This window comes from Nansenia antarctica (genome assembly GCF_963989245.1).
Source record: "Nansenia antarctica genome assembly, chromosome: 6".
Classification (NCBI taxonomy): Eukaryota; Metazoa; Chordata; class Actinopteri; order Argentiniformes; family Microstomatidae; genus Nansenia; species Nansenia antarctica.
Window position 1 is genome coordinate 18,645,330 of NC_137676.1, and position 17,784 is coordinate 18,663,113.

The following is a 17,784-nucleotide window of genomic DNA, read 5'->3' on the forward strand; positions in this document are numbered from 1 at the left end:
ATAATGGCAATAAACATTATCTGAATCTGAATCTGAGAGGATTCTTTAAATTCATCAAGACAAAGACCAGGACAGGCCTGACAAGAAAGTGAATGACAGAAAAGACAGAGGGAAGAAAAAGGAGTCCTGCTAAGGATGATCGTTATCCTTCTTATTAAATATTGTCAAACCCTCTCCATCATCCCCTTCCCCCCTTCCTCCTTCGTGTGTACTTTTTATGACCACACTTGGATTCTCCTTAAAGCCTTATTATTGCATTCTCTGCCAAATATATTGACAGATAAATAAACTTTTGATTATTTCCTAAACACCATGACTGAAGTACTATGTTTATAATACACCCACTCATTCAAGTTCACGTTGTTCTAGTAGTTCAGTGAAACAATATAAGATATAGTGAAACAATCAATATATCACAATTATTGCATTTGTAGGCAAATCATTTCTTAGGCCTATTTCAAATTTGTAATTGTATTTATTATTAGGTTAAGTGTAGCAGATCCATCACCACTAGGGAATATTGGGAAGTGCAATGTTACTTTAACATTGCCTTTCCCACTCTCCCTTCAGGTTGTGAAACATTTACAATCTGAATTCATCTCGATTCTACTCAATTCAACTCTACTCGTAATTGCGTAGACATCCAGTGGTAAGCCTAAATGGATTTATGTTGGAAATTTCTCATGGTCCCAAATTGGAAACTAAAACGTTGATGAACTTGTTACCATTATAGTTTCTACAATCTACATGATTGCAGCCAGCACCCATAATAAACGTGTATTCCTGCTAAAACAAATGACAAGGATGACCCACGCCCCACCACGGCTGTCCAGACGCTCAACTCATGGGCGGTCCTAGTTACCGTGGTTTCGTATAAAACAGAAGTTGTGATTTATTTCGGTAAAGGTAGCCTGCGGTTTGCCCACGTTCAGACGTTGTCTTGCTATCCTGGACAGCTCCAGACTGTTGCTGGCAACGGTGCTTGATGGCTTTCTTCGGGATTACAAATTTGGGCTATCAAAATCCCATTGGAGATAAAATGTTACTGAATCCAAGAAGAGAATCGGCTTCCTGCGGTGAGTAGTAGCCACTAGCCAGACAAGTGAGGAGCGCTTTTATTTGCGTATCAGTAAGTAAGCTAACGCGTTAGCCAGCTAGCCCGTTGTTTGGAAGTTTGCCCTGTCCATTACTTCTGTACCTAGACAGTTCGAAATGTCATGCCGAGTTGTTTGCATATGATGACGTGCACCACCACTAAAGCATTTGGGCGACATGATTGGACACCACTAAAGCATTTGGCGATATGATTGGACACCACTAATGAACCTCGCTCTCTAACACTGAGCTACATCCCCAACCTAGAGCTGACAGGCATTTTCCCGTTCATTCTCTGGATAATGCTAACTTTTCCCATTTATTCTCTATGGGTATGTGTAATATATTTTGTTTTTGTTGCGACGTTCAATACTTCAGCAAGCGGAGAGCTACAGATCAAATGTAATGGTGATTTACACAATATACAGGAGGATACCATGTAATTAAAAGCATTAGGTGTACCGATTGTAGCCTGCAGGGGGCGCTATTAGCCCACCATCCCAGATATTGGATGTGACGTGTTATAAAGCTCCAGTTGTTGCAATGGTGAACTCGAGTCTGCGTGCATATCAATATCTATCTAAAGAGTAATCTCCAAGGAACCGAGTATGACAATATTCTTGCATTCAGACAGTTTTTTCTTCAAACTGATCACTTATATCATTCTCTAATTTACTACTTACACAGTATACTGAAACACTTTATTAGGAACACCTATACACCTTCTCATTCATGCAATTATCTAATCAGCGAAACGTGTAGCATCAGTGCAATGCCAGTGCAATGCCAGCAGCTTCAGGTAATGTTCACATCAACAATCAAAATGGGCAAAAAATGTGATCTCTCAGTGATTTTGACCGTGGCATGATTGTTGGTGCCAGACAGGCTGATTTGAGTATGTCTAAAACTGCTGATCTCGTGGGAATTTCGCGCACAACTGGCTCAAGAGTTCACTGAGAATGATACAATAAACAAAAATCATCCAGTGAGCTATGGAGGGCGGACGGAAACACCTTGTTGATGAGAGAGGTCAATGGAGAATGGCCAGACTGGTTCGAGCTGACAGAAAGGCTACGGTCAGTCAGCTAACCACTCTGTACAATTGTGGTGAGCAGAAAAGCATCTCAGAAGCACAATGCATTGAACCTTGAGGCAGGCTACAACAGCAGAAGGTCACATCGTGTTCTACTTCTGTCAGCCAAGTACAGAAAGCCAAGGCTGCAGTGGGCACAGGCTTACAAAAAATGGATCCCAGAGGTCAGCCTCCTTCAGCCCTGCCTCAGCTAAAGAGAGGAATCAGGTCAGTCATGTTTTACACATGTTAAACATGCTCCTCCTGTTTTGCTTTATATATCATGAGTGGTTTAACCAATAGTAGTTGAGTATTTTCTTGTCAAATTATTTTTACTCCCACCACAGGAGATTCCTCCCGCTGAGCAGGACCAGTTCACCAACATGATCAATCGCGCCCAGCGTGGACGTATGGATGAGCAGCGCTGTTCCTTAGGTCCTACTAGGAGCACCCCCTCAACTCCGAAAAGCTCCAGTACTGTACTCTACTCCGAACTAGACACAAACACCCTGCTCTCACTCAAGTTGATATTCAGGCTCCTGTCGTCTTCACTGATCCTTTCTCTCTTACAGGTCCAGAAGCTGATCAGTTTGTCAGCCTCTTCACCAACTCTCAAGGCCGCCAGCTGGGTGGCCAACTCATGTCACCTGCTTCTCCAGGGATACAGAATGGAAAGAGTCCATCAGAGGCTGGACAGGATTCAGACCGCCTGTGTTACATCATCTCCAAAGCCCAGGTGGGTCTCATACATGGCAGAATACAAGTTCTCATACAGTAGGTTAAGTTATCACAGGTTAGCTACAGTGGCGGCTGGCCGATAGAGGGCGCTGGGGCGCCGCCCCCACCTTCACTTCCTAGTTGCGATTTATAAAAGTAAAAAAATTAATAAAAAAAAATGTTTATTCACAAAATGCGGCTGATATTCTGTCGGCGCCTATCAGACTCCAGTTTTATTTAGGAAGGAGCAGTCCAAATCAGCCTCTCAAACCCACACCACCCTTCAACCAAGCTCATCTAGAGATCCGCAAAGATCAGCCTCCTTCAGCCTTGCCTCAGAGTATGAGAGGATGCAGAATCCCCAAGCTCAGGTACACTGAATAATTGTTATTATATGATATGATAATAATAATGATATGTTTAGTTATATTTAGTATAGTTTGATGTTGATTTGTTCATGTAGCTTTCTGTACATTCTCATCATCAAACACCATCAGGCACTTTTATTTCCTACTTTTTTATTTTTACCAATGTTTGCTTCACTACAGTCCTGAATAAATGGCTTTATGTTTTCAATTACTTTCCAATAACAATGGAATATTTTCTACCAAAAGGTAACACTGAAATTGTCCATGTCCTTCAGCCCACAACTGGTAAGCCTACCGTATGTACAGTATGCTATTGTTGACTGTTCAGGGAATGGTCAGTGGAAGAATTACATAGAAAACACTAATGACAATGGTGTATTTTTGTATGTAACAAAGATGATAAGATCAAGTAAAAGACCAGTGATTTGAATATTAATTTGGGAACTTTGAGAAAAACTTTAATTAGAATTGAACATGACTTTTGGTATCTTTCACAGGGACGCAAGGCACACGACCGGTCATGCTCTTTCCCAGAGATCGTCCTCACCTTGGGAACCCCAGGAGAATCCCAGGTTATTCCTCTGAGTCCAAAACCAGGCAGACCACTCTCTGTTAACCTAAACCTGGTTCCAATAGAGGGCAGTCATTCCAGACCCTCCTCCCCCAGCCTGGCAAAGCTACACACCATTAGGAGACCTTCCTCTCTTAATGCAGCAGCTCCCAGGCATCCCTGCCCTGGGCCTGCTTCACCTCATCGGGATGCACTGAGGCGACCACAACCAAGCCCACCTCAGCCCAATAAGACCAGCCCCATGAGCCCAGATGAAGACTACTTCTCCCTGATCCAGAGAGTCCACACCGCCCAGATCCAGAAAGCAATGGGACAAGGAGATAAGGGGAAAGTAGATCAGGGAAAGGGGAAGGTGGATCCAGGCACAGGGGAGGGAAAGTGGGTGGAAAGAAAGACAGGCAGGAGGGTAGGAGGAAAAGATAGCTGGATAATGGTATTAGTATACCACATGTACTCAAATGACTGTAAACGTGTAATCTATAATACTGCAAATAAACAAAAACAATCATGTTACAAGAAAAACATAAAATACATTCCTGGTTCTTTAAATCAATCAATAAGTAGGTTACTTCTGTGCTGTTTACAAATGTTTAGAGGTAGAAACCCTGTTATTGTACAAACTACCTTCTGACAACACTGAAATTGACAAAGGTTTGTTGAGGTCACGAAACAGTAATTCAAGTATAACAGTAAAATTGGTAAGAAGCCAAAATTGAGTAAAGAATAAAAATGAAAAAATAAGCTACAAAGTCATGTGAAATGTAAAAGGTTAAACTACGCTGCATTTTTGGGTGTAAGGAAATGTGCAATGTGTAAGGTGCTTTGAGACTTTTTGTTATTAAAAATACATTTACATTAGGTTATAACCTTATGTCTTATAACAGTAATGAACAATATATTAGCAAAAAAGACATCATATAATACAGCAAAATATACATCGATGACTTAAATCACTAAACCTTTATGTTTGCATGTGTGTATTAAAACATATTTGGGATTGTTTATGTGTGTGTGTGTGTGTGTGTGTGTGTGTGTGTGTGTGTGTGTGTGTGTGTGTGTGTGTGTGTGTATAGGTCAGAGGCAGGTTGAGTCAAACTGTGTGTGTGTGTGTCTGTCTGTCTGTCTCTCTGTCTGTCTGTATGTGTGTGGTGTGTGTACAGGTCAGGCAGTTTGAGTCAAACTGTGTGTGTGTGTGTGTGTGTGTGTGTGTGTGTGTGTGTGTACAGGTCAGAGGCAGTTTGAGTTAACACAAACTTTGGGAGCCCTGAGTATAGCTGACACAGTGGGGACTGGGACCAGTTCCTTCTTTGTGAAAAGCTGTGTTGTGCTATGCACCTCTTTGCTCCATACAAGCCCAAAAAACATCTTTGTCTCTTATGGCCAAAAGTCGGTACAGGCTCCAAAGTTCTGGAGCGATCGACACATACACATTTAACCATACACATTAAAAAACAAACTTAGTTCTATGTAAGCAAATCATTGTGCACTCAGTTCTAACTGGTCAGTCCTTTATTTCCATTCACTTGATGCTAAAAGTCCCCCCCCCACACACACACTCTGGATGAATGATTGGGGTGTGTCTCACAAGATGATTGGGGTGTGTCTCATCTGTCCATGCACACGGAAGCGGTACACACAGGTGTATTCCAGGTGACCCCAATTACTGAGGATAGCCAGCTCAACATAGCGATATGGGGTGCCATTACGGTCCTGAGAGAGAAAGAAGGAACAACATTTGGGAGGTTGAGGGATAGAGGGGTGGAGAAAAATGGGAGCGAGCAAGAGTGGATGAATGCTAGGGTAGTCAAGCTGAAGAACATCTCTACATGTGTCTCTATTGATGGATTTCATGTGCGACCACAAACATCACCACAAACATCTATTAAGAATGTTTGAACACTTTTTTTGGTACTATGTTCCCTATGTACTTCAATGTTATCGCTCTCAGCTCACAACTCATGCATTCACGTACCAACATGAAATCCATCTATTGGTACAGCACTTTAGTGGAGTCTATCACTCACAGGCAGTTTGAAGGTCTGGATGGACTCTCCTGCCTGGTCATATATGAATGTTCCAAGTAACCTTCCCTCTTCACCCTCAGTAGACATTCCCTGAGAGAGATGGAGGAATAGATAGAAAGAGAGAGTCTTTTGATGCACTTATAAAGAGACATCTTTCTTGAAGGACCGATCCGCAGTTGTGAATTGGCTGGCCACAATTCAGGGTAAACAACATTGGAACAACAGGGAAAACATTGTGTTGAGATTTGAAAAAGTAACATCAGTTACTCTACACAACAGCCTTCAAAAGTGAAATCATAAGGAGCTAGCAGCAAAGCTTTCAAATACTTTGAGCGTTTACTCAAGTGGACTACTTACTCAAATGATTATTCCATTGGTTTCATTGTGCCAGGCAAAATAAAGTGTCAAAATAAGCAACATGGACAGGGGATAAGCAACAGCAATGGAGGCATCAACAACAGTGAATACCAGTACAAATGTGGGGAAATGCATCATTAACATTAAACCTCAGTGTATTGCTCTGAATTTCTCTGTGTAGTGTCATACACAATAGATTTAATTTATTAATGTATGAATGAATGAATGAATCTTTTTATTTTGAACATGATTTAAAATAATAAAAGAACAAATAACTAATACGAAGAGTACAGGCCTATCAATGTTCGAAAGAGAGTAGGATGAAGCCTACGCTTATCATGTCCTACCCCTATCCGTCACTCTCAAGTGAGAACAATTATACTTAAATTATATAATCTAGTTAATTAATTCATACATTTCTGTATCAACAGTACTAATAATGTTTCATTCTTAATATTGAAACAACACTAAATAAATAAATAAACATAATTTTCCATTCTTAATACTGAAACAACACAAAATGAGTTAGTGAGATTGGTGCGAGCATAACCCTTGTTAAAGTTGTGGTTACCTCTCAAATGATATCCCTTATCCCTCTCTATAAATAATTTCTGAATGTTACCTGGGAGTTCATGAGTCTTTGCTTTATACATTAACTGTGAGAGTTTAAATTTGAATAAGTCCATGAGCTTTAAGGCATTTGACATTAGGAACAAGTTATTTGTGTGATCACGAAATCCGACCTTATGTACAATTCTCATAGCTTTTTTCTGTAGTGTAATCAATGGTTTTAGAGTGCTTTTGTATGCATTCCCCCATATCTCCACACAGTAACTCAAATAATATTTTGGTAAGACAAGACAACAATAAAGAGTATACAACATCCTCTGTTCCAGAATATGTTTTGCCCTACACAATACACTCCTTGATACTTTGGATCTAACGTATCTTATGAGATTTCTAACAGAATTTACTGTCTAATATTACTCCTAGAAATGTGTATTACTCAGGTTGGGGTGTAAGAGGTTAAAGGTGACTCACATAGACTTGGAAGTCCTTGGGGGTGCTGTCGATGCGTCCTGTGGGGGAGCGAGGCAGGTGGTCCAGGGTGACGTGACTGATCAGGACGGGGTGGGACAGGGCGATCACCAAGGAACCCTGCGCCCCATGGAACGCCCAGCACTTACCAGGCTGTAAGACATGGTGACCCTAATGGGAGGTGAGGTTTGGAGAAGGTTACCGGTGAAGTGGGAGAACTTCAATTCTGCCCGTATCTTCTTCAGTTCTCTTTCCCCCTCTGAAGTGTCAAAATGAATTCCGATTGGTCTACCTGCTAAACAGCTCCTAATTGAAGTACTTAAATCTATATAACATGGGCAACAGGATAGATTCTTTCTCCTTCCTGTGTCCTGTTGTGAGGTTCTCATCATGACCTGTGGTCATCTCTATCTCTCTCTGCTCGCCTCATTTGATTCATTCTATTTGGCCATTCTTGCAATAAATATGCTTTGCTATTAATAAGTCTCTGCCAAACCTTTGTGTGGAAACTAATATTATTAAATGTGACTGGGTCTTCAGACTAGCTTGAATATGAATACTAGCTAAAATATTATAATTATATATTAATTTAATCTTATTCAGAAATCATCAAAACAAAGCTGAGATGTTATAATAAAGTAAAAAGAAAATGAGTTCCTCTAACCAGTTTGGCATTTCTTTATTCCAACATCACCCATGTTTTTGTTTTATCTCCACCCAAAAATACCTAGTAAATACTATATTTTAAACGTAATTATTATTTAGCCTATTTTTGTGAGAGAAAGAGACGGAGAGAAAGAGACAGCAAGAGAGAGAGAAAGAGACAGCAAGAGAGAGAAGTTGGTACCTGGATAACTGTCCGTGGACTCTCTGATGGATACAACAACGGAAACCGAAACAATTTAACACAGGCATCACGGAAATGGTAGGTTTCAGAACACCTACTGCTGACCACGCTGGCACCTGCACAAACACACACATACACACAGCTCTGAGCATTCAATAGTCTACATTCTAGTACACTCAGCAAACGTCAGTGACGTTGTCTGGGATGTGGTAGAACAGGAGATTCACAGTTTGAAAGTGCACCTAAAAAATCTGCATGAATTGTGTGATGTAATCATGTCATCATGGACCAGAATCTCAATGGAATGTTTCCAACATCTTGTGGAATCAATGCCACAAAGAACCGAGGCTGTTTTGAGAGCAAAGGGAGGCCCTACACAGTATTAGTATAGTGTTCCTAATAAAGTTCTCAGTGAGTATATAATGTATGATGTGGTAAGCATTTACATGTGTCACATTCAAATGAAACACCACATCTAGATGCTAATGAGCAGTAAATCACAAACCTTGTGACTCTAAGGCGAAGTCAGGCATTCTCTCTGCCATTGGAGGACTGCAATCCTGACCAAACTGTTTAATGCATGACACGCGCGCGCACACACACACACACACACACACACACACACACACACACACACACACACACACACACACACAAAGAGTTAAGATGCTTGTAGACACGCAGCAGCAAACTGCCAATCTTGCAACTCTGGCAGTCATAAAAATGTCAGCACTGTATTCACTGAGCATGACCTGACCTTTTAAGCAGTTGTTGAAATAGCTGTATTTTGGAGAAAATTAAATGGTAAGAGACATACAGGAATGAGAAACGGGCATTACCATGGCAGTCTGGCCCTCCTGGGACGCTACCCTCTGTCTGAGGAAAGTGGTGACTCTTTTGAGGTCCCTCATCTCCTGGCTCAGCACGGTAGTGACGGAGCGGATCCCGGCTTGTTCCACAGTGAGTTCTGCTCTGAGGTCTGCTCTGAGGTCTGCCATCTCCTGCAAGTACCCAGACCACTGAGATAAGATCCCGACATGTCAAGTGAACAGGTCATAATAAATATTTGCTTGGACACAACAATAGTTTTTATTTGCCTACTTTCTGTAAAGAGTTACGATTTGACAACAAAGTGGCCGTACCTGTATATGTTGTATGTAACATACAATGAACATTTTATGTGTAGCTCTTTTGACACACCTTTATGGCAGAGAACCAATATATCACACAAATGAAGACAAAAAGTTAAGAGGTAGATGGCAAAGGGAGGAATGTTCTACCCTCATCTATTTTCTCTACCACATGAACCAGGAAAACCTGGAGGGCCCAGCGATACACTACAATTATGCCTTATGCTGTACAAACTTCAGTAATGGTTTAACAGATGCCCTGCGTCACTTAGAAAAATGGCACAAAGCATGGGATGAAGTAGGCGATAGCATATGGCCCCCAAATTAAATTATGTATTTTCTAGGTTCAGCGCAAGCAGTAGGTGCAATTAGCAGCACAGCAGCTGAAACATTAAAGCTGACAGCGGAGCAAGAGAGAGAACTCCAAGTTAGGATTCTCAGTTACTTCAGATTTGTATATAAAGCCTGGTACACACATAAAGGTAATCTGGACGATTTAGGCCCCAAAAGTCCTCGTGTGTGTGGGCAACTCCCGAGTCCCAACAACTCTCGAGCAGGGTTGCCAGATGGGCAGTTTTTTGGGTGGAATTAGCGGTTTTTAGACTGTGGTTAGGCTGGAAAGTGTCAATCCCATCTGGCAACCCTGCTCCCGAGTCCGATTGTGACGTGGATGGAATGTAGCCAATCAAGAAGCGAGCTGACTTCTTTCGAGATTTTCGAGATTTCTGGCTTGAGTGACGAGACTCTAGACTGTCGTAGGACAGATCTTTATGTATGTTGTGTGCTGTATTGAGAATATCGGAACACACCACACACAATACGATCAAAACTGTTCAATCCATGATTTTTTATCTTCATGTGTGGGGTCTCTCTCAGATAAAAAATCTGTTAAGATTTAGAAAATCTTTATGTGTGTACCAGGCTTTAGGCAAGACCTGATTAACAAAACGAGAAGATTTCTACTACAGATTTCATATTACAGCTGTGTTTAGTGCTATTCAATGCAAGATAGACACACTGGCTGGCTGAGGTCTGACTGAGGTCTTAAAACAGCTGTTATTTCATCATTCATTCATTAGGCTACAATTGAATATGCTTTATAGGTTTTAGGTCAAACATGGCCAATAATCACAACATTCTCAATAAAGCTCAAACATTACAAATAATGTATACTGTATACCCCTCCCCCTGGATTTGGATAAATATTACTTGACTTAATTACAACTGTTTCACCTTTCTATAACCAAAACACCAATAACTTAAGATAAGATCAAGCCTACAGACACCAAATTCATTCATGTTAATGTGTTTAATAATCGTGTAGCATAATATTTCTCATACTTTTCCATCTAAGCTGGATCTTCGTACACTCTACATTCTGATAGTTTTTTCTTTATTTTTTTCTTCCCTCGCTCGCCTCACTTTTCTGACAATTAAATCTGTTAAACAATGAATGAAGTTTGCCTTACCGTTTCCTTGGAAGGCAGGGTGATGACAAACGTGCTGGGGTACAAGTACCAAACGCCTGAGAGCCAGAGGGAGAAGGGAGAATCAGAGAATCGAAAATAGGACTGAATACGTTATCAAGTGGTATGCTCCACTATCCTCAACAAATCTGCAACATGCTCCATGCTGTCGGTTGATTGAAACAACACCCAAGCTGCTAGTGACAAAGCTACAATGTCTGTCTCTGAAATTCATGATATTAGCTTGCCATGTTAACTGGTGAAATAAATTATTGGTAGGGATGGGAATCGAGAACTGGTTCCAGTTGAGAACCGGTTTCAAATTGTTCGATCAATCGGAATCGTACGCCTCCAAGGATATCGATTCCTTTTATTGATGCTGCCATATTTTTCTTACAGTTTTGCGTTGCAAAAACTAATGAGTCATGACGTCAAACTCTGTAATAATCACAATACTATAACCGTGATTTATAGAAACTTCTCTTTTAATAACGTCCATGGAAAGAGGGCAATCAGATATGCAAATTGAAATTAAACAACGTGGAAATCTGTTGCTAGCAGCACAATCGCGGGTCTGTAGTTTAAACACATTTTTTATTCATTTCTTTGTCAAGTCTATTTATGTCTTGGAAATGTCTTTAGGATAACCTAACCCTACATGTTAATGATGTGGTAGGTCAGGTGGTCAGAACATATGTACTTCAAAAGGCACTAAAAATCTTTTGTGGAAAATGTACTAATAGGGCCAAAGAGGTCACATCATCATATATATCACTGTGAATAGCTTGCTGGTGGGCTAGTAACACCACACAAGTAGGACTTATGAATCTAGAATGAAATGGATGTGAAGTGACACTCACCGAAAGTCAAGAGGAGAAGAAGCAGGATGGCCTTCCTCACATCAATGTTGAACAATGCACCAGCTACAGGGAGAGAGAAAAAGGCTAATGTCAACAAACAAACAAGTAATGCTAACAAATGATCTACAGGAGAGAGATAATGCGAATTGTTAAGTATACATTACTTGATTAAACACATGCACGCACGCACGCAAACACACACACACACATGCACAGACACACATACACACACACGACCAACGTGCACATACACACCGCAACGCAACACATCTGCATACACACCACAACATGCACATGCACACTGCAATAAACACGCACGTACACACACACACACGTACACACACACACACACACACAAACAATGGGATCAACGTTTGCGGAAGTGTTTGTGAAATGGTTTGCGGAAGCAAGATTTTGTGCTAATTGTAAGATTGTTGGTAAAAACAGACATTGTACATTTGTTTCATTATTATACATTTTTTAAATATATTTTGAGTGTATTCAGCAATGGCATGTTCAGGTCAGAAAGAGGCATACAAATGGAAAAAAGATCCATCCATCTATCCATCCATCCATCCATCCATCCATCCATCCATCCATCATTTACCATAAGAGCAGATCAGATCCATTGTGCCCCTCTGTGTTGCTGCCTGAGATGAGGCCAAGCCTGGCCAAGGAAGTACAAAAAACTGTGGGCCAATGTCCTGTGTACGAATACTCATACTGCCTACCATTAAGTAGGCATTTTGTGTATGCAGGAATAAGAAAGTTCTGAAAGAATGCAAAATTCAGTCTAAACTAATTTAAACTAAATTCAATGTGTCACTGTACTTACCACAGCTGGCAGTGGTAGTCCTGGCACTCTGGGAGCCATCAGAGGAAGAGTCCCCAGAGGTGTCAGTGCTACTCTGGCTTTGGGCTCGGTGGCTTACCTGACTGGAGAGGCCCTCACTGGACGTGTGCAGGCTTGGGGGAGGAATACTCACCCTGGGGGGCACGGCTGGGGCCAGACTCACCCTGGGGGGCACGGCCGGGGCTGGGGCCAGAAGAGTAGCAGGTGCTGGGGAAGCTGCCTTATGTGCACCGTTACCGTCCTCGTCCGTCTGGTCGTTCAAGCGAGAACTACGGCGTAACATGACTGAGAGAGGGAGAGAGAGATTGTTGTTATCGCATGGCTTGCCCCTTCCATGTAGTCAAGCAGAATTTTGCACCAAGAGACGACCAAAATGGTTCACTCCCAACTCAATACTTCAAATAAGATAATTTCATTTGCAGTTATAGTACAGTTATAGTACATAGTACATTTATAGCAGTTATAGTACAGTTATAGTATGAAGTATCTAGTTATAGTATCCTACATATTGATAACAACATTATAAAGGATAATATGCATGATGTGGTTAATAGCTTTAACAATTTTTTTGCAAGTGTTGGACCAAACCTGGCAGAAAAAAATCCTGATCCATTGTCATCTGAGGATAGGGATGACAACCTTATAGATAGGAATCCTAGCTCAATGTTCCTTACACCAGTAGAAGAAAAGGAAATAATAGATATTGTTAATAAATGTAAATACAAAACATCTAGTGATTGCAATGAAATTGATGTGAAAATTGTGAAAAAGGTAATTGAGGGGATTTCAGAACCACTGACATATATCTGTAACTTATCGTTCCAAACCAGTACATTTCCTAACAAAATGAAAATAGCTAAAGTTGTACCGCTGTATAAAACTGGGGATAGACACCACTTCACAAATTACAGGCCTATTTCTTTACTTCCACAATTCTCCAAAATTCTAGAAAAACTATTAAATAACAGATTAGACAAATTCATAGATAAACATAAATTACTTTCTGACAGTCAATACGGATTCAGATCAAACAGTTCAACATCACTGGCATTAATTGAATCAATCGAGGGAATTACAAACGCTATAGACCACAAACAGTATGCAGTTGGAGTATTCATTGATCTTAAAAAAGCTTTCGACACAATCAATCACAACATATTAATCAATAAACTGGAACGGTATGGGATCAGGGGGGTAGCATTGCACTGGGTGAGAAGTTATTTAAGAGACAGGAAACAATTTGTGAAGTTGGGAGAGTATTCATCGTCATGCTTGGACATTGCTTGTGGCGTCCCCCAAGGGTCAGTATTGGGTCCGAAACTGTTTATTCTTTATATAAATGATATTTGCAAGGTATCAAAAACATTAAAATTAGTACTATTTGCAGATGATACAAATATTTTTTGTTCTGGGGGGAATTTAAAGGAGCTAATGGAGATGATTACTTCAGAAATGTGCAAATTAAAAAGATGGTTTGACATAAACAAATTATCATTAAACCTAAGCAAAACTAACTACATGTTATTTGGTAATTATAAAATGAATACTCAAGTACAGATACAGGTAGATGGTGTGGACATTGAAAGAGTTCATGAAATTAAGTTTCTTGGTGTGATAATTGATGATAGAATAAGCTGGTCATCTCATATAAAAAATGTCCGAAATAAACTGTCAAGAAGCATTTCAGTACTAAGTAAGGCAAGACACGTTCTGGACCATAAATCACTCCACACTCTCTACTGCTCACTGCTTTTACCATATTTAAATTATTGTGCGGAGGTTTGGGGCAACACTTATAAATGTAGACTACAATCACTATTAATATTGCAAAAAAAGAGCCATAAGGTTAATTCATAATTCCGGTTATAGAGATCACACAAATTCATTATTCTTAAAATCAAAAACATTAAAATTCACGGATCTGGTCCACCTTCTAACAGCACAAATAATGTATAAAGCAAATACCAACCTACTCCCTAGGAATATTCAAAAATAGTTTTTTGATAGAGATGGGAGTTATAATTTGAGGGGGGAGTTATTTAAAACATATTTATGTACGTACAACGTTAAAACGTTTTTGTATTTCTATATGTGGAGTGAAGCTGTGGAACGGATTGAGTGTGGAGCTAAAGCGGTGTCCAAGCATGACCCAGTTCAAAAAGCGGTATAATAACATGGTTTTCACCAGGTACGAGGAGGAAGAAGGGCTTTGATAGTCACCGGTTGTTTTCACAGATTATTTGTTTATTTACATTATCTGTTTTCTATTGTTGGTAAATATGTAAATACGTAAATAAATTTGATTTAATTTAAAAAATATTATATTAATATTGAAGTTAACTGCAGATTATTAATTATTAATCTCTGATTATTGGAGAAGGGGTAGGATTAAATAAGCTTATGCTTCTTCCTACTCCTTTTCGGACATGTTAAGTAAATAGTTTTTATTTTATTATTATTTTTTCTTTATTTTTTTTATAACTATTTCTTTTTTCACATGTTCGAAATAAAGCTTTCATTCATTCATTCATTCATTCATTCATACATTTATAGTACAGTTATAGTACATTTATAGTAGTTATAGTACATTTATAGTACATTTATAGTACAGTTATAGTACATGGACGTGTAGACAAACTGTTTCCAGGAAGTAGTGGTGGGCCTAGCCTGGATGAGGGAACAGGTTCTATTTAACAGATGCCCTCCTGTATAATCTATAATCCTGCTAATCTCCACCCCGTCTCCACCCCAACCTCACCCTCCCGAGACTGTCCAGTTGCTTAGCAAGACCCTCCGTTTCTCACATGTCATCAAGGCTCGAACACAATACACAGACTGCTTACTGGAGGCAGCGTTGACCTTCCCATTGGCTCCCACATAACTCGAACCCTGAGTACAGTACAGTCAATATTGCTGCAGGTAAGATAAGAGAATCAAATTAAATCGGGTACAGTATTCAATGGTTATGATTTTTTTCTTAAATCAAAAAGAAGTTGCAAAAATGTATGTAAAATAAATAAATAGACCCTTACCTATTTCTATGCTAAGCTTGCTATTGAACAGCTTGGCAAGGTTAATTGTCACAGTCTGTTCTTGATCAGCAACATGTGTCTTATGAACGCATGACTCGTCGTTCTTGGTTTTTATAGAATAGAATTCTACTGTGACGTAATAGATGATTCATGACAATCACAATGGCTGGGTTCTAAAATTCGCTCTGAGTTCACACTGGGTTCGTCGGCAACCTTTACCACTCAAAGAGCCATTTGGACCCGTTTCCCACAGTAAAGAAAACACTGGGAGCCACAAAACCCTTTTGACATTTAAACTGAAATAACACTGCATATAACGTAAACATTATTTTATTTTTTGCCTTTATGCTATGTATAAACAAACTATAACGTGTTGCATTTATGAAATCAATGAACGACTGCAGAGAAAACGAAATTACATTTCTGCATGCAACAAAAACATTTTGAACTCCGAAAAAAAGACGTTGGGTTGACGGTTACTTTCAAGTAAAATACTCAATGTCTATTTGAGTCCTTCTTGTATTTATGAACTTAAATTATCCACCGGCAGCAAACCAAAAACGCCGTCCTCTCTCTGTGTGCCGTCATCCTTTTGCGTGCAGTCCGCTTTCACTGAACAATGAAAAAATATAAATATATGCAAAATAATAGGCAATTAAAATATGTATCTTACGTGGTTAATGTGATTTCTGCTCCTGAACCTCAGCGCACAGCGTCTGCACATCAGGGCTGTAGGCCGTCACCTTCATCTTGGATCGTAAGCTGTCATCTGTGAGGCGTGCGCGATGTTTGCTTTTAATAAAGTTCATGTTGGAGAACACCTGCTCACATACCAACCTGGTCTCACACGGAAGCCGTCAGTATTCGACGTCTGTCGTTCGTCTCCAAACGTCGAATTCCGACGAGAAAACAAGCTCTGAAAGCGCAGGGGTGCGCCTGTTATGTGCTCGGGCCGGGCTGGGCTGCACTTGCATTAATTAGTTAGGCCACATTTTGAGATACAAGCGCTTCAACGTTCATTCATTTGGAACTGCGAGAATGAGTAACGTTAGCCCGATTGCACTTGCATTAATAAAGCGTTATATAAATATAATTAATAATAATTATTATTGCCTACAGCTAATTGTCTATAACGTCTGTGTTAACTCACTTTTAAACGATTGTAGTTGTATCAGTGCAGTGATTTCTAGCTATGGATGATTGTAAGTATTCAGTCTACAGTAGACCTACTACACCTCCCTCTACAGATGATGAGTTTGATTCAAGAAACTGGACTAAACAGTCAGGACTGCCCCCCATTCAAGTCCAGAGGGGACCCCCCAAATGCACAGACACATGCAGCATCTACAACCAGCCGATCCCCTACAGCCCAGACATACACAAGGGAAGCCAGGAGCGGTACAGAGAGATGCTCAAACGGGTTCAGACACCCAGATATAAGTTAAAAGTAGAGGACTTAGCTTTTTTTTTAACTGCATGGAAATAGAATGAGTTGGACAGACATGGTCTCTCAGACCTGAACTGTGCCATTAAGAAAGAAAGTCAAGACGTCAGTTTGAATATACTGTAACTGTATAGTGGTGGGGAGTCAGTCAAGCTCACTTTGAAATATCAGTACCAAGATCTGAATCAGATTTTTTTCTTCCGTAGTCCCAAACCAGCTGTACTCAGCGCCCTTGACGGACAACCAGCGGTATGGGTGGAGGATATCCAGCGGAGGCCAGGAAAGGATGCAGGAATCCTGGTCCCAAGTCACAAGATTCCCCCGCAAAAACAGCGAGATGACCAAGTGAGCACCATGTCTATCTTTGTCTTTTGATTGGTCAACTGTTGTCATAGAAATTGAGATGCCAGTGTTCTGCTCTCACTCTGCTTACATGTTTCTTTTCCTCAGGTTTGTGAAAGAGATGTCGATGACGGACCGAGAGTTCAGCTTATTCTAAATCCTCTCTCCAGCAGTGTCTCTTTCACTCACACACTCCCCCCACATGCATGCAAACACTCATGTTGGTGCACACACACACACACACACACACACACACACACACAAACTCCAAGATTAAAATGATGATGAAACACACTTTATGGAGAGGGTTTTCGTTTCTTCTTTGTTTTAAAGGTTAGTTCTTCTACTATGATACAGTAGTGTTATGAATAAACTGAGGAGCTGTTTTTGGGATGCATATGCATATGACCTCCACCCTTCATTATGAACAAACTGAGCCATATAGCATGTCAGTTGTCTGAATATGAGGTTGTGGCTGCTTTTTTCATAAAGCCGAACTGCCTTTGAATGTGTTATACAAACAAGCTTTGGGCTCCCCCTACTGGTATGAAATAATAATACCTACTTG

General features: G+C 40.3%; 1 protein-coding gene across 1 annotated transcript; it reads left to right on the forward strand.

Moving 5' to 3' along the window:
* Nucleotides 1-985: 985 nt before the first annotated feature.
* On the forward strand, nt 986-17,373 carry LOC308159846 (sperm microtubule inner protein 11-like; the record flags this gene model as incomplete). The annotated part of the gene is made up of 4 exons (XM_080533664.1): nt 986-1,076; nt 16,678-16,866; nt 17,081-17,219; nt 17,325-17,373. 4 exons carry the CDS (start codon nt 986-988, stop codon nt 17,371-17,373), a joined length of 468 nt encoding a protein of 155 aa, XP_080389790.1.
* Nucleotides 17,374-17,784: the final 411 nt, after the last annotated feature.